The 25,807-nt window shown below is 43.4% G+C and overlaps 1 protein-coding gene across 1 annotated transcript in view; it reads left to right on the top strand.

Annotated features, from left to right (window-relative positions):
- The first annotated feature begins 1,664 nt into the window (after positions 1–1,664).
- Positions 1,665–25,807, top strand: part of LOC135500201 (uncharacterized) — a 42,620-nt gene continuing 18,477 nt past the window's right edge. Inside the window, exon 1 of the mRNA XM_064791473.1 lies at positions 1,665–1,877. Coding sequence (XP_064647543.1) covers positions 1,727–1,877 — 151 coding nt within the window. The 5' untranslated portion in view covers positions 1,665–1,726. The remainder of the gene's footprint in view (positions 1,878–25,807) is intronic.

The raw sequence follows: 25,807 nt of genomic DNA, 5'->3' as shown, positions 1-25,807 counted from the left end.
GGGGAGGCGGGAAATCGACGCGAGAAGTTCGTTCTCGTCAGTCATGCACCTGCCTGGCTGATTTCATAATATGCGAAGCGTTTTCCGAGTCAGAGTCCCCGCTCTCTACGCGTCCTGCTGTAACATTACTTTTCGCAGGAGTGTTTGAGTGAGACCTCGAGAGGGACTCGGGACATTGAAGTCTCCGAGTCCAAGTGTCCGCCTCTACCCACTTCCGATCGCCTCCGATTTCGAGTCTGTGTTTGGTCAAAAATTATTTTCCCTTGGCCTAAGTGTGTGTGGCACTTGTACGGTCAAAAGGGAACCGAAAGTCAATATTTACCGCCGACATTCATGGCGTTCACTGGCTTTGGACAGGATTATTTCGGTTCGTTTATCCAACCAAAAATCATTGCGAGTTTACCCTGTTTGTCAGCGCAAACACAAGCACTGGGGCATGAAGTAGTGTTGCCTTAATGTGACCACTTGAGACGTTTGTTTTGTTCAAGGGACAAGCCGGCCGTGAGATATGTTGTTTTTCATTCGAAAAAGACTTCCAGGAGGGCCGTGACTTCTCCACTCATGAATGCAAAAAACCCCAAAAAACAGTGCTTTAGAACGGAATATAGCAGTAGGCCTACTCGAAATACGCAAGCTATATCAAGAACGCTGGCGAATCATTTGTAGGAGATCAGAACACGTGACACTACAGGTGGCGGCGCATGGTGGGGATCACTGGTATCAACTTCCAACCACCTATCGGCACACCAAAACTGTCCCTTTAAAGGCAACGTTCATTCGTTCACAATTTGAAATTTGAACTTGAGATTTTCTAATTATGTTATTTACGCGATTATCAATTTACACGTCACTGTAACACTAAAGAGCTTCTACTGCAATATAATATCGGAATGCCCTTCCGCAGAAAGACGTAGGTCGTTGGATGGTGTTTTAGCTATGACAAGATCTATATCGAATCTGAAGGTATACAGTGACTGAGGGTGTACCCCGTATGGCAGAGATCGCGGGGGGAGCACTAGCCCATGTGGTTTTACCATCGGAAATAAGCATACACCTGTCCTGCCGCCAAATGCAGAGTAGGCCTGATTACAAAACACGATCATATAATTTACCCTATTATCAATTTACACGTCACTGAAATACTAACATTACACATGCCAAGTTTCATCTCAATAAAGAGCTTCTACTGCAATATAATATCGGAATGCCCTTCCGCAGAAAGACGTAGGTCGTTGGATGGTGTTTTAGCTATGACAAGATATATGTCGAATCTGGAGGTGTACAGTGACTGAGGGTGTACCCCGTATGGAAGAGATCGCGGGGGGGGAGCACTAGCCCATGCGGTTTTACCATCGGAAATAAGCATACACCTGTCCTGCCGCCCAATGCAGAGTAGGCCTGATTACAAAACACGATGACTTATAATGATTGATAGCACTTTCAAGTATGGATCCATTTTGGTTGATATGACGTGGCCGTGTCTTCTTTAAGAGATGTTGCTAAAGACTTGAAGGAAACATTGTACACCGTGTCCTCAAAGAACTCAAGTTCCAAAACTGAAATAAAATACCGCAATTAGACGAAAATTACCCCCATTCGCTGAAGGAGCGCTCGGCACAATAAGTAAACATACGCGCATTAAACTTCACCGTGAGCGCTGGCATGACTGGCCAATCGGGGCAGGTTTTGCTTATCAGTGATATCAGCGCCGGCGCTCGCCGGGGTTATGTTCAGGAAACCCGGAGTAGTTTTATGCCATTTAGTCGACCATGAGGGATTGTCAGTGTGTGTGTTAGTCGAATTTGGAGCTATGGTGGCTATTTCTCAAGCTATTCTGTTCTGCTTACACGTTTGGGCTTCATTTGCGACAGCGAAAGGTAAGAAAGATTCCTTTCCTTTTCTCATCGCATGTCTTTCGGCGTTGCCCGCCGCGGCCGCGTTGTAGACCAGTGTTTCCCCTTTCACGGTCGACGCATTCACTCAATAGTTAGGCAATGTCAGGCATTTTTAATTTGACAGCATGACTTAAGGCAACTGTTGAACTTGGTAAAACCTTTTACAGAATTCACGATTAACTATAACCCGGTGCGTCAAAAAGCTATAATTTCTTTGTTCATTTTTCACCAACTTCATAATGTTTTTGACATTTATTTAGATGGATATTAAATAGGGAGGATTTCTGGAGACCGCGTTCATTGTTAAAGATGTTATTACCGAGTCCTCAGTCATTGCGAGGTTTAATCTTCTCTGTGGTACTATTAATACAGGTAGACGCGTCGGACAATTCTCTTGCATCACCTGGCAAATTAGTCTTTGTTTTGCATACATATGTTATGTTATTGTCAGAACAAGGACCAGGAAAGAAGTTGGTATAGCAATTAGACCAAACACGAACTGGTCACTAGGCAAAAAATGTAATTGGCGCCTAACCGTAGTGGCATGTATCATCCCATTCATCATGATAAGAGCATTTTTACTTAGCCCCGAAATGTTGTCAGGAATGATAGCTGATTTTTTTTCGATGGAGTTTTTCTAGTTCCCGATTTATGTTGTCAATAACATTCCCATATTCAAATATATCCTACATTATATGAGACATGGGTCTCGGTCGACGCATTGTTATGAAGGTTATCATAAATATTGGCGCCGTCTGCTGTATTACGTAATGTTGAACGAAAGTATGGCTATTATTTCGTTAAGTGCTGCATCAATATATATGTGCAATTATTACATATATACAGTAGAACCTCTCTATAAAGGACACCCTCGGAACTGACAAGGATGTCCTTTATAGAGAGGTGTGCTGATTTGATAGGTCAAATTGATTGGAAACAACCAATTTGATATCAAAACTCGTGTCCCTAATAGAGAGGTTGTCCTTAATAGAGAGTTGTCCGCTAAGGGAGGTTCCAATGGGTCTCCTTTGCAGTTTATGATACATACTTGATGGTGGCCTATCCTTTCTGTGTCAGCGCGTGTCACAATTCTGTCAAAAGTGTCTAATATAACTTGGTAATGTTCGAAAAAAATCGTCGCAGAAATGCTATACTTCGTAGCTCTCCGAAATAGGGAGGTTTCGTAACCCTTTATGGACGTCGAACGACGAAATACGTATATATGTGGTGTGGTGTTGAGGCACCCTGTGCTAATTCATTTTAATACGTGATACTCACAAATCATTGGGTGATATGAATAAAGACCAGCAAATGCTTTTATCTAAAACTCCATGTACATTTACACTAGGCCTTTCTGTACAAAATTGTAGTAAAAGCATTTACTTGTCTTTATTCATATCACCCAATGTATTATTATTAACTTAGTTTTAGGTGGAATTAAGTATGGATTAAAGTATCTCATCTCTGCTTAGTGGAATGATATAAAATATGTTCACGATTTTCAACTGTACCTCGTACCTCTTTCAACTGTTTCTTCGTAAGGGTTGCTAAACCTACCTATACGACTAGCACACGAAGACCCCCCCTCCCCACCCACCCTTTTAAGTATCATTTTACAGTAACGTGTCCTTTTCTACAAACTTCCCATACCTTTCTTCGGAAAATATACAAAATGACCGAAGTCTACTGCAGCCGTTTCTCCGAAAGCATCAAAAATGGTCTTAAGCTTGGCAGACGGTCGTCTGTTGTGCGTTCTTTGACTATCCTAATGATAGTGATCGCGACTCTCGTGACAAAACCTTATGAAACTTGATCACTCAATACGGACAGCTGTGAATCATGACACAGTGTACTGGGTGTTTCAGAAAAAAACGACGACTTTTATTTCGACATGATTCTGCAAATCTTGCAGTTTTCTCTGGATTTGGTGGGACAGTGCTGTAAATATTGTTTGTGAAAAGCATTCTTAAGGGTCAACTTCTCTACCCACTTTTGTTTGATAATTAGTTATACTGGGTGTACCCAAATATTGTTCATGGCGTATATGCAGTTTTGCAACGGGGTGGGGGGTTCTGGGTAAATGAGTGAAAAAAATTGCAAAGAGCAATAAACTATTCACCAGTTTGTCTTCTGTCGAAGTAAACCGCGAACGGTAAAAATTCTACACTTTTCGTCACGCAAAACTTTGAAACTTGGACGATATTCAAAAACGCAGGGACCTGGGTGGGGTTGGACTGCCAGCGGATAACTTTTTACTCTTTCCGAATAAAACGAGATATAATCTGCAGATGGTTCTGGCGTTGTTGTTAAAAATGTCGCTGGCGGACTGTACAGCGTGAATATCGAACATCGAGGAAGAAGAGTCGAAATCATTGAAAATAGGGTGCGTGGGTTTTGAGGTTGGGAACAGGGCGGAACGCAACATCTGTTCTTTACACAAAATAGGCCTACACAGAAATAACATAGGCATTATTGTGAGTTAAAAGTCATCGGCGAAAACGTTACAGTAGGTTTGACCATAGGAACCACCATTTTGGCTGGAACTCAAAAGCCTCAATCAATGCGAGCTCCTTCAAAATGAAGTGATTTCCAATTTTAAGAGTGGAAGTCAGTTTTCTGGAAATCAAAAACTGACTCCTACCCTTGAAATTGCGATTCACTTCGTATTGAAAGAATTATGATCGCCTTCGGATTTCTAGTTAGCCAATATGGTGTCGCCTATGATCAATCATTAACTGACAATTTGATGTATACTAATGCAAGTATCAATTCACGAATTGATACTTGCATAAGCAGGCATGAATAGACTCCCGGAGAATCAAAATCGTAAACTCTGTGCATTATACGGTTTGAAGCAACTCGTGTTCCTTAGTTCCGAGTCCCTTCATCGTTCCGACCTCCGCAAAAACTGCTCTATCTCGGCGAACCTGCGTATGCTTGTGCTAAGCTACTGATTGCATTCGGATATAGAAGTAAAGGACCTGCTGTGGACAGCGTTCATAAGCACCATAGCTCGATTCAGTTTGCAAATATAGGCTTGAGACCGTAAAATTAGGAACCAAATCAAAGGTTTTTAACCACAGCGTAAGTAGGGCTGTTTAACCGGTGTGCAAGGGATAGTAGTCCTAGGGCTGATAGTCCGTGTAACAATAGCCCGCATTGCTAAATGTTTTGGTTAGGGTTAGCGGTACAATAGATTATGCTGCTTAATTGATCAAATACAATGCTACCGGACTATGACTCCAGGGGGACTATATCCGCTGTCACACCGGGACCGAACCAATCCCGACCAGACCCGATCACATTACATTGCTCACGACGTCATAAATCACGTAAGTCTCCTTATGACGTAAGCATGACCCGAACCAGACCAGACCTCATCACGTTTACACGGCAGACCGATCTAAACCATTCGGATCCATCTAGGTCGGTTTGATCCCGTGCAAACAGGCCTATAGTTCGTAGTTAATAGGGTTGCGAAACCTGCCTATTATCGATACTTTGACGAATACTGAACATCACCCAAACGAAAGATAAATATATATTACACAAAAATTATTGACACGGATAAAAGCCCACAAAAAACAAAGTCAAAAAAATTTCATCTAAATGATACACTAAACATGTTTCCATCCAGAAAGTCGCCACGAACCGAAATAAAGTCTGCCTCTAGATAATTTGCCTTGATTGATATCATTATTATATTATTGGGGTCATCCCGATGACGCCGCCGGGTGATTGTCACGAATAAAGAATGATATAAAAAGCACTATCAACAGACCAATTTATGTCGCTGGATATGACATGGTTGGATGGTTTAAACGGTTAACCATTTGAAGGCCGCGTCCACTCGGCATATTAAGTGATATTTGTGTATCGGATGATAAAACACTTGAAACTAACGCTGAAAGGTACTTTTAGCTGCTTTTCGACCGCTTCCATATTTTATGTCAACCCACGTGGTTATGTTGGCGACCTCGACACCGCTGCAGCGAAATCAAGGCGCAGTATTTTACATATATAGAAGATGATACTACTTCAATATCTTCACCCGAGGTGTTTAAGAATTTCAATTCAAAGGACGTGTAAAACTGTACTGACTTCACGTGTCGTGTCCCCGATCCACGGTGTGTACCATTCCTCAATACCATACATGAAGTTGTTTTTGATTTTTGCTGTTATGCTTGGCTTTTACTATCAAATGCCAACAAATGCCATGATTTTTGCTTTTACAACCAAATGCTAAGTTTTCCAACATTTACTCTCGCGTACCTGTTCACAGGGATATAGAACCAGTGGGTTATACGACATTAAACCCGCAAATCCCTCACACTGCGAATCGACTCCAGCAGGGTCCTAACACCATTCAGAGTTTTGTTGTTGAGAGCATTTAGATGGTAGAGATAACGTCAATCTTGTTTATGGTGTTGGTAACGCACATTAGGTCATGATCTGCTCTCAATCGTTGGACAAGTTTACCATGCGTGCAGATTAGATGAACGTATAGAGGTCACCGCAAAGGAAAACTAGTAATTTTTACTGTTCGGGTTTCCCATGGTTTGTGCTCCCGAAACTACATCCTTTCCACCAGTCTTTTTTGGTCCATAGTTTTGGACAACTCGCATGTACAGTTTGTTGGGTGGAATCTTTTACAGTAATTCCACCACCCTGTGCGCACTATGCTACTGCGCATCCTCGTGCGCGAGATACCCATGCGACGATCCTAATGCGAGGGTCTGTGCTCACTCTTGTCTCACAAGATCCATACCAAAAGAGGGTAGGACAGAAATGTTACGTCATTTGCTGGCTCCGTTAGCTGATTGATCCGTGCTCTTCGAAACAAGCTTGTGGTCACACTGTATTTTGCTTCAAATTAAAAATGGCCGCCGCCAAAATAAAAAATGGCAACCGTTGAGAATAGAGTCACGGCAATATTGTTAGCTCTGCGAATTGCCTTTATCAGGAAACTCCGTAACGAAAAAAAATGCAAAAAAACGTCACGACTTCTGATCACAACAAAACTATTATTAAAATTTGCCGGCAGTCAGTGCATTACCGTCTGACCTTCCTTCTGCCGTGTCCTGTGGCTGAACAGGTTCAAACTCTCCCGCCATGGACCGGGCAACCTTAAATAAGTCCGATCTAAAATATATTGCTTATCCTTTTAAATTTTCGAACCTGTCCAGCATTAAAAGAGAAAATGACTGTCGCGTCTGAATCGTCGTTCGGCAACCGCAAATTGCTTTTTGTTGGGATCCAGGCCGCGCGAAGGACGCGTTAACAGTATCTGCAAGAGGTGGCCCTCTCCTTACCAACACGCAAGTTTTCCGACTAGAGTTCTCAGACAAGGAGGCACCCTTGTTTGTTTAATACAGTTACTCACGAGGTAAACAGACAACATAATGTCGGCATGTACAAGAAATATGTAAATAGAAGCTATATTGTGAGGAGAACCCTTAGCAAGGGGTCCCACATACCCTAGAGTTATGTATAGCCATTCAAGTGTTCATAATCGCTGCAGGCGAATGGCCTATAGTCCTTCACACGGCGACGGAAAAGGCAAGTTTACACATTTTCTTGGAATGAAAGCAGTTAACCCTTTTAAGGACTTGGGTCAAGTCATTGATAAAGTAAGGGTACCATTTGATATTTCTCATCTTGGTCGAGAGCTAATGGTACCATTTGCAAGTTCCGATCTCGATCTAGTGATGGGTACCATTTGAAGTTGTTGATCTAGATCAAGAGCTGTTGGTACCATTTGATATTTCTCATCTAGATCGAGAGCTAATGGTACCATTTGCAAGTTCCGATCTCGATCTAGTGATGGGTACCATTTGAAGTTGTTGATCTAGATCAAGAGCTGTTGGTACCATTTGATATTTCTCATCTAGATCGAGAGCTAATGGTACCATTTGCAAGTTCCGATCTCGATCTAGTGATGGGTACCATTTGAAGTTGTTGATCTAGATCAAGAGCTGATGGTACCATCTGAATGTGCTGATCAAGATCGAAAGCTGATGGCACCATTGTGCTTATCTCGATCGAGAGATTATGGTACCATCTGAAAGTACCGTTCTAGATATTGAGCTTATGGTACCATCGGAAAAGGCTGATTTAGATCGAGAGCTTGTGGTACCATCTGAAGGTGCTGATGTAGATCGAGAGCTGATGGCACCATAGAAGGGGGGGGGGGGGGGTACAGGATTAACTTTGACCGCTCGGCTGCATCACTTTATACCATTGGTACAAGGAATATCACGCCGACTTATCGGCGGTGAACGTCAATTCTCTCAGGATGGATAATACGCACACCGCCGGTAGATCGACATGACCGGCATCTGTCTTGTCAAAACCTAGAGCGAACTCAGCCTGCTTTCATCACCTCGACCCAGAGCTACATCAGCCTCCAGTGTTACATGGCTAGCATACTAAAACCAATCTTACGATTAATACCCGACCACTGGCTGTGAAGATATGCTACTAGAGCCGCGCTCGCGAAGAATTATTGCGGCCCGTTCCTCGTAAAACGGCTCGAGGAGATGGGTTCATGCGTTTTATGTGAAATCGTAAAACAGAGTGCCTTCACCCCGTCGAACCTCTAAAAGTACTATCCAATATCCCATATCTGTTTTCAATTCAGCAAAGCATTATTAAATGTACATCGGGCATGTGAACGTCTGCATTTAAGTCAGAGTGGGTGTGCGTCATCCAAGCGTTCTTGATCTCACTCTCAACAATAAAGGTTTTCGAACTTCTGGAAAACAGTTTAGAGTTTTTCAGCCAGCCCGAAAATGCACCTGCTGGAGGTTTTTCTGGAAGATAAAAAAACCCGTTGAGGTTTTTCACCAGCTAAAAACCCTCTGGGGTTCGTTTCTCCGAAAAACCTCCAGCGGGCGCATATTTGAAAAAAGCCCCAAAAGCCTTATTTTCTTGAGTGTACAGCTCCTAAAGCGGATGTTTCCTTCCTGACAAGGTGTAGTGCAGGGGTTTATTTCAGTGTTGATATCTCTCAATGCTGCAAAATACCGCAGCAGTTATTCAATAGAGAGGTTTCGATTTTGATTCAAGAACGAAAACGTGGTTGCAGACGACGGATATTGCGTTGTCTCTTGTCAGAAATGCAATGCAACTCTAGGTCTCTATGCCTGGTATGCCCAGAAACAACAATACGAAACGAACACTTTCAATTCGATGACGACAACCTGACAGAAATTCAATTCGTTCTCGTATCAACATCTCAGCTCGGTTGTTCTAAACAAATGTTATCACTAACGCTGGCGTTAACTTAACCTGACGTTATCTCCTCAGTTAAGCCCTTAGACTCAACGCCAAGTTAAACTAAAGCCAGCGTTAGGGACAAAACTAATTGAGAACAACGGGGCTCTGAACCTCTCTTATATCAGGATCCGGTGTAGTTGTCGAAAACACCCCCTGGAAAAAGCGTCCGGTCCTATTGTATTTTGACGGATTATGGTATATGGTACTGTAGAGGCCATGACCGTCAGCTCAGTATCCTGACATAACCAGTGATTTTCAATATACTCCGCCTCTCGATATTTTAAATTTTGTATAAGTGTAGGAGTATCAAAAACTTTATCTCAGGGTGGTAGCTCAGAGAAGGGCTTTATAGAATCCTCTGTTCCACGGACATTCCACGTTAGGGCACTTTCTCCTGCTACACTGGGATCGCGTCAGACCGTGGTTCGAACCCGGAAACCTAATGGCTTAAGGCGCCACTGATAGTAGCGCGGAACTCCTAACCAGCATGATTTGTTTATGCTTCCAAGGCTTCCTTTCAACTTACTGCTTCTATCTACATTCTTTGAGATTACGCTGAGCGAGCAAAGAATACCTGAGCGTATCAATCATTATACTGCAGGATCAATGGAAGTAGACCTATACTTTGCATCACGGTAAACTCTACTCTCTCCCGTCCATAGGTTGTCAGGTGTAACGGTCTGAAATGTCCTAGGATAGAATGTCCGGCAAAAAATGACTCCGCTCTTATCCGTTCATAGGTTGTCAGGTGTAACGGTCTGAAAGGTCCTATGATAGCATGTCCGGGGAACAAAGGATTCTATCATGATGCTTTTGATGTATTGGTGATCATGGTCTCTATAGAACCAATCCTTACTTGCGAACAGGGCCTACGAAGGACTCCTCCTCACGCATGTCTACACATAAGGGAGAACGTATGTATCGATTTGAATGGCGTGAATTGTCAGGAGGAGGAATGCTCCGTGGAGAACAACGCCTTAAAGTAGAAGAAAACGAAGAACCCGCGGAGATTTGTAGAATATATTCTTTGTACATGATATTCAAACCTTCCGCACATCTGCGTATTTTCTAAGTCCTCTAGTACTTCTACATGACATGCATGATATACCAGTAAACGGGTGTCGAGCCAGCCACTTCAACCTGACAATGGCTTTACATAAGACGCATTAGAGGACTCGCCCTACAACGCAAGCACTCTCTTTGTTCTTTGTCCTTCCGCTATTGATAATATCTGTCCCCGTAGATCTCACCGACTCGACGACGCCGAAGATGGCCTCCATGTCAATTGGGGCTCTTCACGTGGAGTACTAGGCACTGTAGAGCGAACACTCAATTAACCCTTTAAGGGCATTTACAAATGGTACCATTAGAAAGTGCTCACGAGGGCTATTCCAAGAAATGGTCATGTCAATGGGTTTACAAACGGTACCATCAGAAAGTGCTCATGTAGAGCTTTCCAATAAATGGTCAGGTCGTAGGTTAACAAATGGTACCATCAGGAAGTGCTGATTGCGAGCCTTCCACGAATGGTCTTGCCAATAGTTTTACAAATGGTACCCTCAGAAAACGCTGACCAAGAGCTTTGGTACCACTTTTGTACCGCAAATGGTACCACCAGAAAGTGCAACCAAGAGCTTGCTAATGAAAGGTCATTGCAATAGGTTTACAAATTGTACCCTCTGAAAATGCTGACCAAGTGCTAATGTCAGCAGATTTACTAATGTTGCCATCAAAATGTGCTGACCAATCGCTTTCCTATGCTGAAGAAGATATGTACAAATGGTACAATCAGCGAGGTCAATACGTTTACAAATAGTACCATTGGAATGTGCTGACCAAGAGCTTGTCAATGAATGGTCATGTCAGTAGGTTTACAAATGGTACCCCGGGATGGTACCATTAGAAAGTACTGACCAAAAGCTTTTGAACTAAGTAGGTTTACTAATGGTGCAACGAGTAGAGTGCACCAAACTAAAAGCGTATTGGCTGCATATCTTGAAAAAATTATAGTCATGATTTGAACAAAGATCTGTTGATCATAAACTACGAAACCGCCATTGTCTTGCTAAACCACGCTAGCCTGTTTAGCTCGCAACACTTAGCAGAATGCTCTGGCGGCTATTTTATAATAATTATGAACCGAGGAGAACGCCAGCTCGACGCCAGCAAAAGCTAACAGAATAATGTGGTATTGATCACTTCGACACAAGGCGACTCTGTAATGCGTCGAGGTGACAGTCAAGGCTAACAGCTTCCTGGATAACTCTATTCAACACTTAAAGGGACTATGTGAGGACCAAGGCTAACAGCTTCCTGGATAACTCTATTCAACTCTTAAAGGGACTATGTGAGGGCCAAGGCTAACAGCTTCCTGGATAACTCTATTCAACACTTAAAGGGACTATGTGAGGGCCAAGGCTAATAGCTTCCTGGATAACTCTATTCAACTCTTAAAGGGACTATGTGAGGGCCAAGGCTAACAGCTTCCTGGATAACTCTGTTCAACTCTTAAAGGGACTATGTGAGGGCCAAGGCTAACAGCTTCCTGGATAACTCTATTCAACTCTTAAAGGGACTATGTGAGGACCAAGGCTAATAGCTTCCTGGATAACTCTGTTCAACACTTAAAGGGACTATGTGAGGGCCAAGGCTAACAGCTTCCTGGATAACTCTATTCAACTCTTAAAGGGACTATGTGAGGACCAAGGCTAATAGCTTCCTGGATAACTCTATTCAACACTTAAAGGGACTATGTGAGGGCCAAGGCTAACAGCTTCCTGGATAACTCTATTCAACACTTAAAGGGACTATGTGAGGGCCAAGGCTAACAGCTTCCTGGATAACTCTATTCAACACTTAAAGGGACTATGTGAGGGCCAAGGCTAACAGCTTCCTGGATAACTCTATTCAACTCTTAAAGGGACTATGTGAGGGCCAAGGCTAACAGCTTCCTGGATAACTCTATTCAACTCTTAAAGGGACTATGTGAGGGCCAAGGCTAACAGCTTCCTGGATAACTCTGTTCAACTCTTAAAGGGACTATGTGAGGGCCAAGGCTAACAGCTTCCTGGATAACTCTATTCAACTCTTAAAGGGACTATGTGAGGACCAAGGCTAATAGCTTCCTGGATAACTCTATTCAACACTTAAAGGGACTATGTGAGGGCCAAGGCTAACAGCTTCCTGGATAACTCTATTCAACACTTAAAGGGACTATGTGAGGGCCAAGGCTAACAGCTTCCTGGATAACTCTATTCAACACTTAAAGGGACTATGTGAGGGCCAAGGCTAACAGCTTCCTGGATAACTCTGTTCAACACTTAAAGGGACTATGTGAGGGCCAAGGCCAACAGCTTCCTGGATAACTCTGTTCAACACTTAAAGGGACTATGTGAGGGCCAAAGCTAACAGCTTCCTGGATAACTCTATTCAACTCTTAAAGGGACTATGTGAGGGCCAAGGCTAACAGCTTCCTGGATAACTCTGTTCAACACTTAAAGGGACTATGTGAGGGCCAAGGCTAACAGCTTCCTGGATAACTCTATTCAACTCTTAAAGGGACTATGTGAGGGCCAAGGCTAACAGCTTCCTGGATAACTCTATTCAACACTTAAAGGGACTATGTGAGGGCCAGGGCTAACAGCTTCCTGGATAACTCTGTTCAACACTTAAAGGGACCATGTGAGGGCCAAGGCTAACAGCTCCCTGGATAACTCTGTTCAACACTTAAAGGGACTATGTGAGGGCCAAAGCTAACAGCTTCCTGGATAACTCTGTTCAACACTTAAAGGGACTATGTGAGGGCCAAAGCTGACAGCTTCCTGGATAACTCGGTTCAACACTTAAAGGGACTATGTGAGGGCCAAGGCTTACTGCCTCAGGAGCATAGCTTTGGAAGGATGTCGATCTCCTCAATGCATTTCAATCTGACATTCGTTGATTATACTACCCAGGCAGCCATATTCGTCACCCTTTTATACTTTCTCCATGGCAGGAATGATGCCAACACCATGACCTCCGGAGTGTACTTTGAATATGTCGGGGAGTTTGTTGGGATGCCTGGGTACACGACGGTCCTAGATTGCCGGTGTGAGAGAAAAAAATGTTCCCCTGAAAAAAAGTGTCCGACCCTATTGTATTCCGACGGATTATGGTGTTTGATTCGATAGAGGCAACGGCCGTCAATACCGATAAAAGTGCCCACAGAATATTTTTCCCCGGGCATTCTATCCTAGGACATTTCGACCTTCCAAACACAAGGCTAAAGCACACGCTGGCTAACGCACTTCAGTCATAACCATACCTCATGATCTTCGCTAATTCCTCCCAGCCTACCATTCCGATAGCTCATGGCTTGAATTCCGGAGAAATCTACTAACCAGGCTCCGGCCGCATCACCGCACTACTTCTGCTGAGGTATGCCTTCACGCGCCATCTGTGCCGGGTCAAAAGTTAACAAAACATTATTTATAACAGCCTTATGTTACTCTACTTAAGAAAATGATTGACTGGATTGGTTTCGAATGAAAAAAAGGCTGCTGCAGAAATGCTCACTATAACGTTCTCAGTATGTTAATAGTAGGTTTCTTATCATACAAACACTGATCCGGGATTCGAACGGTTGGTGATGTCATCAACTCAGTCCCGTGCGAGTAAATCTTTGCAACACTCGTCACATCATTTATACTGAGTTTTAGGAGGAATCGGAGAACTTTTCAAAACAAATCGTCGATAACCAACATTTTCATCACATACTTTGAACTTCGTCGTTCGTAGCTGTTGGTAAGGCTTGCGAAACCTGCTTATTATTGTATGTAGTGCGATGCACGCATTGACAGTTTTGAATACATGTATGTCGAACTGAGAAGTGAGCTCAATATGATGACCCATCCGAATTTGCAATGTAGAAATATACATGCCCGGCGTACAACATTATAAGAATTGGCAGACCACCCACACTCCGGACGCAGTGGACCGGCTTCGTCTCTCCCTATGAAGGTCGTACGAATAGGGTGATGAATGGACTTGCTCGGGAGTTTAGCCATGGTTTAGAAGTAGAAAATGGAAAAATCGTCCGGCTCTATTGTATTCTGACGGATTATGGGATATATTGGTTCTATAGAGGCCATGGCCGTGAGAAGCTCAGAAATTAAAGCGCATGATAGAATTCTAATCTAAGCTCCATGGACGTTCTATTCTAGGACATTTCAAACTTCTACACCAGTGTAACAGTAACAAATGCCCCCCTGGAAAAAGTGTCCGGCCCTATTGTATTCTGCAATATGGTTCTATAGAGACCCTGACCGTCAATAGCTCAGAGATTGAAGCGCATGATAGAATCCTTTGTTTCCCGGGCATTCTATCCTAGGACATTTGAAACTTCTACACCGGCCTTTCATGTTTATGGCTATCATTATCCGGATCAGACTTTTTATGTGACGCATGGTCTTTTTTTTTGTACTGGGAACGTACCGCTGTGGGAAGCGTTAACACGGAGGTACGGTCGTCGTAGGGAGCGGTCGTCTCTTGCTCGCCCTCATCAAATATTTAAACAGATTTCCGACTTGAATGTCACGTCCTTTCATTTAGCCGATCAAATATGACCTTTCTGAACTGTTCACCGACCATTCAAGCCGCCAGACTATCACCACATTCCACGCTTGTAACGCCATAAAGGGCTTCAATTTCGGAAATCCTTCTGCACAATATCCCGAGTAAAGTCAACATGATCAAAATAATCGAAATTGTTGTTGCATAATTCTAAACGCCGACAAAATTGTTGCAAATATTTGCCAAAGGGATGAGCGAGTGGAGAAACTCATTTGAAATGTCTGCAAACAGACCGCGGCAAGTATTGGTCAATATAACAAACCATGGCAATCATTGGTCAATATTTACACGCCGCCAGACGGCGCCTGTTGTCAACTCTCCAAACATTGAAGGTAAATTTTGTATGATTAATGATTCTTGTTTTTATCGCGGTGACAGACAGTGTTGTAATTAATTGGCCCAGGAAGTAGTTCTGAATGCGATGTAATATGACAAACGAAGTCTTTACATGAGATATCGAAACTGCCAGAAATTTTAACTGTGGAGAACGGCATTGGTGTTTTACCACAGTTGGTGGCGCATTAAATTGCAAAGATTTTTTTGGTTTTATCTGGGCCACGCAACACGTCAGAGCCCAAGTAACAGCCTGACGATGCCTAGTCTTAAAACACCCCCTAATTATTTCCTTCACGAAAAAACATTAATTCTCACGAATTGAAAGAAAACATACGGGAAAAACATCAATTAAATGGGTTTTTTTACAATGTAAAACAGAAATTTCTATGAACGAGATGAAGCAGGCGTGCGAAAGACCCGGATTGGAACTGTCGTCTGCTGTGAGGAAATGTAAATATTGGGGGATCGTTCCATGTTTGGTTGACGGATAAAACGTGTGCACTGGCGTACACTAACGTGCAGAATGTACACGCCGTGCAGTATAGTAGAGCTGAAACACAACATTACTTCATTTCAAGGACGTTTGCTTGGACTTTGTGCATGGATTCAAACATCAGAGCAAGGGAATCACGGTCAGTTTGAGTTGGGACAGACAATTTCTCATGTGAATCGAGCAGTCCAACTGTCACATTGTCAATCGTCCCAGCACTAAATGCGCATACGGTGTCGGCGCTTCCCGCGATTAGCCCTCGCTGTTGGGGCGCTTGGAGCGCATCAATGCGAGCTTGGAGTCAAGGGGTGGGGCGTGGCTGCTAACGGAGAGTGAAATATTCCGTGGTGAGAGCACTCATTGACCCGGTCTGCCTGGTGAATGGGTTTCCGCAAACTGTTCAGCTGGTAGGACTTTTAACGCATTTTGAATCTAGATTTATATGTTGAAGAGGATTGTAAGTGGGTTTTTTTTCAACCATGTAACATATGTGAACGCAAACTGGCGACTTCCAGCTTTCTAGATAGTTGTAACATGCCATCAGTAGGTTGTCCCATCATCAGGCTCGTCTGCCTGCAAAATCTCCGGCGGAATTCTCCTTCTTTCGCATCTCAATTTTTAAAATGGCCGCCGTAGCCGCCATTTTAGAAAAAGAACTGCAGAGATCATTTATGCCGAGCTGACGTATAGCCTGTAAGTTGTTAACTCCAGCACGGCTCCAATCTTCCGAATCTTTGATGTTCCAAGCATCGCACCCGTCGTCCGAACAAAAGCTGGAGATCATCACAGCCCGACTCCGGGAGCCCGGCACCACGATAGTCCCACCAGGAAGCATCCGCAATCTGTAGAGTGTCCTCTACCTCGGCGGGTTTACGCAATACCTCCCTGGCTCAAGCACCTGTTCCGCGGTCACCCAGCCATGACAAACTACCCATCTCGCCTCGGGCATTGTCCGCGGCCATCGGATGTTATTTTGGTGAAAATTGCTGTAAAATCTGATAAGATGGTCAATTGGGCCCATTGTGGTTTTTGGACAAGTGGTTTGCTGACCCAACGCAGTGTACTCTCGTCAACAGTAATTCTACAGGCGTCTTGGTTCAGTTTAGGGTGAAATTGCGGATTGTTATGGAGACGGAGTGAAGAGCACGTCATCGTAAAGGGAACACCTCGCGAAAGGCTTGTAGGGCTTAGTGTTCGATTACATGCTTGTTTGGGGGGGGGGGGGGGGATAGTAGTCATGGGCAATGAAACCAATTCTATGTTCACTCACTTTTGCTGAATAAACTTAGATTCCTAGATAAAGTCCTCGACTGCAACACGACCATTAAGTGCCGCTAGCTTTGCTGTACCTGTGGTTTGCCATGAGGATGGGGAGGGAAAAATGTTTGTTGGGTGAGATTTTATTTTTCACTGACTTCCCCATATTTTTATTGAACATTCGTGAATTGTCGCTGAAAGACTTCTTTCTCTCTGTTTCAACCATTCCAACCATTTTCTATTTACAGGTGAGTGAATTTGATACTTTCCCCACAAAAGACGATTTAAAAGAAATTGGTAAGCAAAAATATATACATCAAAGAGCTGACACAGCAGTAATAACTTAAAACAAGCCTATCGGCGTCAAGTTCACAATGGGATTGGTCAATTCTGATGTCTCACACACCAGTATCAACTTAAACACCACATCGGAAACTAGTTAGTTGGCCCCAGGCGAAGTAGCGTTATTGCGAAGAAGTGTTGTTGTGAATTAGTGTCTTGGCCCTAGGAAAAAATGCCAACTGTACGTCGACAAAGTGGCGATCGCATTACGGGGACCAGGGGGTGGGGTGGGGGGGGGGGGTGCATGGTTTACGTTAAACGCTGCATGAGGATTCTTTTCCTTAGCGCTCGATTTTCGTGCTATGGCTATTCTACATTACTAGGCCTATGAGTCTGATTAGCCTGCCTGTCGTCTTTTGTCCCTCCCTCGATCACCAGAGCTTAGTTTCCTTTGATGCACCGTTCGGCCATGTGGTCAGATTCTCGGTGTCCCAGAGTGGGCTGTTCTGGAGCACATGTTCTGGTGTCTGATCAGATGTGTTGCATTAGCACATTCCGGACTCGGCAATGTTTTAAGGTGGGCTTTTAATCTGCATTCGCCAGTCCTTAGACGAAAGATGATGGTCGTCTCTTCGTCCATGTCTAGGAGAGTGTTACATCTAATGTCCCGTCTTCTATCTTGCGAGGTATTTTTTTGATTGGCGTGTTTCATGGTGCATGATGATGAATGGAGAATTTAGCGGCCATTTTTGAATTTTGCCCATATCCATTTTCCGGTGGGAACATTGATTCGTTTGAATCTTTCTCCGTTCCTGCCTCCAATTTCCCACAAAATAAGCTTTCTGTTGCACGCGTTCGTCTGATGTTTGCCAACTTTTTCATAAATCGACCTCACTCAAAGAAATCTTGCGCAGATAATTTCTTTAAATATCTGTTATTTCATCCGTTCGCTAGAACCAAATCGCAAAGGTCGCCAAATGTCAACTTTTAACATAAATCACCCCGATGCGTTGATTTTAGTAACATACACAATTTATCACGAATCTAAACTAACTCGACGGCAGTAAGGTACAAGTGGCTCTAATGTGTACATTACCACAAATATTATTGGGTTGTGAATCGGCCTGCTAAGTGTATTTCTAAGTTCCTGATAGTTTCCTGAAATAAATAGACAGGAACTTTGTGTTCAAATGTCTCCGAGATCTGGAGCGAATATCAAATCAATTTGCGTTATGAAACTTTCAAAGTCTCGCTAGAATTTCACGACAGCTTAGCGAGATTGGCTGAGTTGAGTCCCGCGTGCGTATAATTTCACGTAAAACGCCTCGCAAATAAGCGTTTAAAGCGAGGAGCAGTTGAGCGATTCGCGAACGAGCAATTTTAATCCCTGAAACCTGCGTCTGACAAGATCGGTGATCGCAGCGACCAGTGATCATTATTAAACTCAGAGCAATTACCGGTTCTACCTGCATGGGGAGATCTTTCTGTCACACATACGTATTGCTGCGATTTAAATCGCTCGTTTGCGCGGCTCTTTAAGCTGTCGCCCGACGGTAGGTGTCACCACTGGACTTGTTTGAATCTTGAGCTGCGCTGGTATAACAGTCAATAGGATTGAAAAAAAAGGAGCAAGGTGGTTATTTACTATTGACGAAGACAGTCCGTCTCATTCACAACAATTTGAATAACTTTATTGCCAACATGTTATGTTAGTGAATATTATGTATAGCTCTACGATATCAATGACGTCACGCTGATGATATCTGACCTCATAGTAGAATATGGACAATGTTTACAAAGCAATTAACGAAACAATATTATTTGTGACAGAAATTACATATACAGTAAATTGAATCATGGATGAGTTGATAAATCATTTGCATCATTCAATTGATTGTTTAATCAATAAAAGTGCAACTAGACTAATGACACGTGGCGAGGCGCCATTGGATCTGCCCTTGTAATGTCCACGTACCAAATTCTAAAGGCGCCGTACGTGGATCGTCGGGCCTATGTACTCCGAGTATCAAGATTATTTATCAGTTTTGATGTTTGATATATATATTTACTGGACAGAGACATGTATTCATCGACGGCCGGAGTGTGGCACATCCAAATAGAGCTTATTAAGATGTCAAGTTGTGGTAAATATATTAATCGGATGGATCAAAGTGGAAATCATTCTGTAGTTGATTCTAAATCATCACAGAAATATGCTTTTTGACAATATATTTAAGAAAATGTGGTGGTCTCACTGGTGCTGAAAGGGTGGATGTCGTCCTGGGTGCCGACAAATGGTACCCAGGTTCGAGATCGACTGGACAATAAGCACCCTGGGTGCCATTACACTATATCCCTCATGTATATCCCAAATGTGCTTTCAAAGACCTTTAGGCCTAAACGCGTTTTTTTCTGTTTATCTTTTCTTTTTATTTCGCGCACTGCTAATGCCACAAGTACCACGGCGCGAGATAAAACGAGATTGCAAGAAACGTCCTCGTACCTAAGATCCGTAAGCCAGGCAAAAAGAAGCTGGGTGCTATTTGTCTAGTGTAATGGCACCCAGGGTGTTTATTGTCCAGTCGATCTCGAACCTGGGTACCATTTGTCGGCACCCAGGACGACATCCACCCTTTCAGCCTCACTGGTCAGTATAGAACTCGTATTCTGATAGGGCCATGTCAATGTGCGAGTGACGATTTGACGGATTTGCTGTACTTGTCAGCTGTGAATGAAGTTCAACACCCAACTATCTTTCGAGTATTCTAAAACATCTGGGTTAGAATGAACCGCACATTACATAACAGTGTAAATGCACTATGCACCAATGAAGTCTCGTTTTGAATTCAGCGGTTATGGTTAGGCAGCCATCACCGCTTGGGTTGGTGCAAAATGTGCAAGCATTTCAAAAGCATTTCAAACCACATTATTCGATATTTCGATATTTAATTTGAGACGTTTTAGAATAGAAATTGATACCTCACTGTTGGTTGGGGTGGAGCTAAAATATTGGCCAAAATCTCGGCTACGCCTCGGCTTTGGTCTACATTTTAGCTCCACCCCGCGGTTTGCGTGAGACAACCAGTACCTCCAGTTATGTATCAATTCTTTAAACTCAAATTGATCGAACTATCTGTACTTTCAGCCTTGAGGCAATACCCACCGGTACGCCACCACAAACGCACGCATGATATATACCTATGCGATTCTTAGTACATAATAATAATAATGTTGGGATTTATATAGCGCAGTATCCAGGCTGTTCGCCCGCTCAAAGCGCTTTACATTCTTACCCAGTCTCTCCTGAAACCTTTCAGGGGAACTCAAGGAGCAACTCATACAGCGTTCACTTGATCCTTTCAGACCGGTACCCATTTATACTCCTGGGTGGAGAGAGGCAACTGCAGGGTTAAGTGTCTTGCCCAGGGACACTGAATCAGTATTGTGGTTCCAACCGGAGTCGAACCCACGACCTTTCGGTTATGAGTCCGGCGCTCTAACCATTACTCCACTGATTCAAGATACATCATTCAAGATTCTAATCCCCCATCCTCACACTTGAGAATCAACTCCCCAGCTTGACGAGAATCAGATAGGCCTTCCAACTTGCCGAGCTGGCCAGTCCTCTGAAAGGAGAAAGTCTTTTCAATATGTGTTGTTGGTGTGTTCCAACGAAATTCACCTGGTCACCAGGTTCTTAAAGCACGAAATGCATGAAATTTTGAGAAAAAATGCACCCGATGGTTTGTCTTGTGGATAGCAAAACATATTCACTATTGAAGCTTTTACTTTCACCCTTTTGATCGCTTTTTTGATTCGTTCTCTGTGTATGATTTTTATTGCATATTTGTGTTGTCTGCTCCTTATTTGGAGGTTTTTTACAATAAATTAAATTGTGGCTAGTTTAATTAAATTAAATTTAAATTGCAAAGTATGTATAAACTGATTATGTACTGTATGTGTGCACTATAGGAGTAACCATGTGGTTAATCAACCTCAAAATTTAATGCATGTGATGTCATATTGTTCAAATTTCCAAATGGACACAGGATTTGCACACAATTTGGCATTTGTTTCTTGTGATCCAGACATTTTTCCAGGCGCCGTCTTGGGCAGGCTGCTCAGAAAGTTTGAAAGGCCTGCCTTGAATACACCAGATCAAGATAAAGTCCTCGGTCAGTTGGGAAACTGCATGGCGATGCTATGTCTGCAGCGGCTAGTCTGTATATATTCAGTGAGATAAGTAAATTCACGATTATGTAAGTTTACCTGGATTGTATATTCCACTGTTATCGAATTGCCCATCGAACATAGACTGTCGGATCATTCCAACATTTCTTTTACATAGAACCACATCAGTTTATAGCAAATTATAATAGAGAGGTTTAGATATCGATAAATTGCAGTCAGAGCGACCGTACGGTTACGGTAGGCTGAGCTGATAATATAAGCACTATACACCTTTCCAGAAATGGGGCGCTGAGTGTCCGAAATAGTGATGTCATAAGGGGAAACTAGGCCTTATGGTGGAGGGACAAAGGAGATACATGTAGTTATGGTTGACCAACCCACTTGAATGCCTTTAATGACGGACAAGGGGGGAAAAGTTAGTTCCAATGCAAGCCACCAATTTTGGGAAGCATGCATACTCTTGCGGGAATGACGACAATGGGTGATATGAATAAAGACTAGGAAATGCTTTTACTTAAAATTTCACGTACATTTACACTAGGCATTTCTGTACAAACTAGAAGTAAAAGCATTTACTAGTGTTTATTCATATCACCCATTGTGATCCTTTGAATGGCGGAGGCATACATGTACTTGACCATCTCCAATGTGAGGTCTAGCTATATTTGCTCCGTATCGAAAAGTACGCTGGTAAACTGGCCCAGCAATATTTATCTATGTCGAGGCTTGGAGATTGGTACGTTAGAGTTGGATACGCTTTGGAAATGCGCTGGGTGTTTGTATAGCCATAACGTTGCAAAGAGGAATCGTCCAGTTAAAAATTATACATAACGTCACAGCCACTGACTGTTTACAGTGATCGGGCAGCGTCCTCAAAACTCTATCTATATTTCTTCTCTCTGAAGGTGCTTTTTCCCTGAACTTTGTCGCCAGCAGGCTTGTTCACCTTCAATTTCAGACACTGGGCCATTTTGTCTTCTCGGCATTCCGGAAATTCCCGAACACCTCCGAGAATAAGCGAAGATGACGTCACAGGTGTAATATCGGCTTGTTCTCCCAAGCCAAGCACTCATAGCCAGTGACAATTTCTCATTCATAAAATCCGACAACCTTTAATTAGGCTGAGATTTCTATATGATTGATATCGGACACGATAGACCACAAACATTTTATTTACCCACCAAGTATCGGGTGCTTATAAATTGTGGAAGCCACTGTCGCCACGGCGTCGCTGACTCGAGTGTCTCATTTCCTGAGTCAGGATTTTATGTACACCAACTCTTGAGGATTTTGTGTATATATCGTATTGCGTGCGACAAGACATCGCCTCCGCTGGCTTCTGGTTCGGTTCAGTCACATGACCCCGGCCAGGCTCCACTGTGGCTGTGCTGAATTCTGATCAATAGGGTGTTTTCGCCAAACCCCCGAAACGTCCACGTGAACGCCTATCCCATTGTCCGACTTCGTTATCAGGTGGTCAGACAATGAGGCAGGCTTTCACGTTGGCGTTTTGAGGGGTTTGCGAAAACTTCCTGTAACGTACTTGACCTACTCACACATGATAAAATAGGTCACATTGAACATTAGTCTTATTGCTGTAGAGTTCTAAGAACTACTGCCGCAGCACTGCGAAAGTGTGGTTGTTCGTTGATAGCCATCAATAGTGTATGCATGTCATACTTTAACACGCTGCAGCCGTTCGCCTGCGACTGGGTCGCTTCCGTCGCCGCACCATCGCATTGATCTCCCAATGAGAGGACCAGCTTAATTTGCTCTGTAGATCAGAAGTGTGCTGGTCGATCACTATGCCGCAGTCACCGATGGCGTGACATGGAGATTGCTCCGTCTGCTGATTGAACGGAGCGATCGACCAACCAAATATCACGAGGTCGCGCAGGAAGTGCGTTGTTTAAAAGGTTGACATATTTCGCCATGCGAACTGCACAGACCCACATATTCAGCTACGGACATAACTGGGATATATAGCGGCAAAATAACTGTTACTGTGACAATGACAGCCTTTGAGCAGCTCACGATTCGTCGCAGACACCAAGACTCCAAGTCTCGATAAGTCTCGATAAGTCTCGATAATTTGATGGGGGAGCTTCACCAGTGATGCCAATTTGACTAATTATACGTTTTCAACAAATACGCAGTTACAATTTTTCAATTATGCTAATATCAGTGACAGAGCACGATCATGTCGGAGAGACGACCATCGCAATTAAATCATCATCGGGAGTCAACTGAATTAGTTGTAAAATATACACTTTTAATAGAATCCACCGCAGATAAATTTCCAGCTGATTAGGGTTGTTGACTTGATGTAGTATCCTTGTCTGCAGACACAAATTGCCTGGCCCCACGGCGGCAATTTGGCTGCAGACGAGATTCAATTGACATATACCCAGACTGGAAAGATTGTTATTGAGCTGTGTCATTGTTAGTGCTGTTGCATTCCGGTGACAGTGGTCGGGTGCCGCTGATATATGAAAAACAAAATGTGTCGTAAGTTAGTCAGTTGATGATTCCGGTAATTTATTACGGGAATTTTTATATCAATAATGGTTGGCCTATGAAATGCATGGGAACAATTGGAACGATAAGGGAACTAAATTGAATCAAAATGCATTAACATCAACAAAATCGCCCTCTGATATCGGAACTGGAGTGTAAGCTTACTGGGGAGACGCCAACGCATGCCTGTGCGCAAACGCATGCTGACTGATATGAGGCGACTGGTTGTAGTGAAGGAGGAAACCGGAACAGCCGTCTTTATCATATGAAGAAAGGGTCTTTCTGGGAGGGGGAATCGAACATACGACCTCAGACTCAGAGGTCACTGGTGTAGAAGTTTGAAAGGTCCTTAGATAGGATTGTCTGGGCAACAAACCATTCTATCATTTGCTTTGGTATCTGAGCTATTCAAGGCCATGGCCTCAGAAGCACAATCCGTCAAAATAAAATCGGGCCAGACACCTTTTTCAGGGGGACATTTTCCACTTCTACACCGGCACTGGTTGAATAATTTCGAACATCAGCTTACATTGCGCCACTCTGATGTTAATGCCCGAATATATGGCGGCAATGAGAATAAGTCAAGGTCACGTCAAGGTCACCAGATCCCAAGGGCATCTGTTGTGATCTTTTTTCATAACTGCGCGGCGAACAAGTGGAAATTGAATTCGCGTGGGTATGGCGTCCGAGCTGTTGTCGGGAAATGGTGCTCCCTGCGCAGTTGTCCTCTGTGTATTCTACCAATTTCATTCCAGTTGGTGTCGATTTGTGCAGATGGTTTGCGAAAATGAATTTAGGCCATGTGTTATGCCCTTTTCACAGGCAACGCAAGTTTACCATAACATACAACAGACACACTTTTTCAAGCAATTTACTTAGGTTGTCCATGTCTTCTATGGTTCGTGATAATATTGAATAATTTTCGTGATCATTTGATTCAAAATCAAAAATGACTTTTATATCCTGGTTCAGTCAAGTTGCCTGCAAAAAGGGCATAACAAAATGTCCAGAAAGTATTTTCGCAAATCGTCTATCATTCAGCTGTAGTGCAGGCCGTCGTTGCCTCGCCGTCCAAATAAAACAATTCTCTGGCCCTAAAACCTGATTACGGTTTTCTGGCGCGAGCAGGTCTCCCCACTCCAGGAGATTGAGCCATAAACCATAACCAGCCGCCGGTGGAGTTTGTCCGATAATAGAATCATTTCACGTACGGTTATGGCTGCCGCCGGTCCGCTGGGTGGTGATAAAAGACTGGAAGTGGTGCATATATGATAGGGATCGATCGAGCCAGGTGAACAGGTGCGGCCGCACTATAGCAACAATCTCGACACTCAGACGTCAGTAGGCAGGTTCCGCAAGCCTTACGAAGAGAAACGCACGAATAAGATCATATCCCGGCATCGTAACCCTTTTGGTTTTTGTCCGAGGTGGTGTGTACTATCGGCTACGGTCCACCTATGTCTGCTTGGGATTATAACCTGCCCTGGCATAGACACTCAGGTACAAGGGGTACGGAGTATGGAAATGTCTTTCATCGACAATTTTTTTGAAAATTTCCCAGATTGTTCCTAGAGTAATCATAAACGGATGATTTTCGAGTTTCTCTCTCACTTGGCCTTGGTTCCAACTGCATGCCTGGGTGGTGCTGAAGTACGTTTGAAGTATAAAGGGATGTAACAGAGACTGCGTGGCTCCATCGTGAAGGATGATAACTGGATACATTTCGCTTTCGACTTGATGAGATTATCTTGGTAACATATTTGCTCGAAAGGGGGGACATAAAAGATGATATCACGATTTGAAACATCATGCCGCTTGCAATGGTCAGTGTTTTTCGACCATTACTTTAAAGGGGTACGTCGTTCGTATTCACTGCATTAATCAACTAGTGGCACAGGAAATAGATATGCACAATACACATGCAATTTACGCTGAAACTAGGTATTTAGTA

This window comes from Lineus longissimus, chromosome 16 (assembly GCF_910592395.1).
Source record: "Lineus longissimus chromosome 16, tnLinLong1.2, whole genome shotgun sequence".
Classification (NCBI taxonomy): Eukaryota; Metazoa; Nemertea; class Pilidiophora; order Heteronemertea; family Lineidae; genus Lineus; species Lineus longissimus.
Note: the sequence above shows the minus strand (reverse complement) of the source record. Positions and strands in the feature narration are given on the sequence as shown.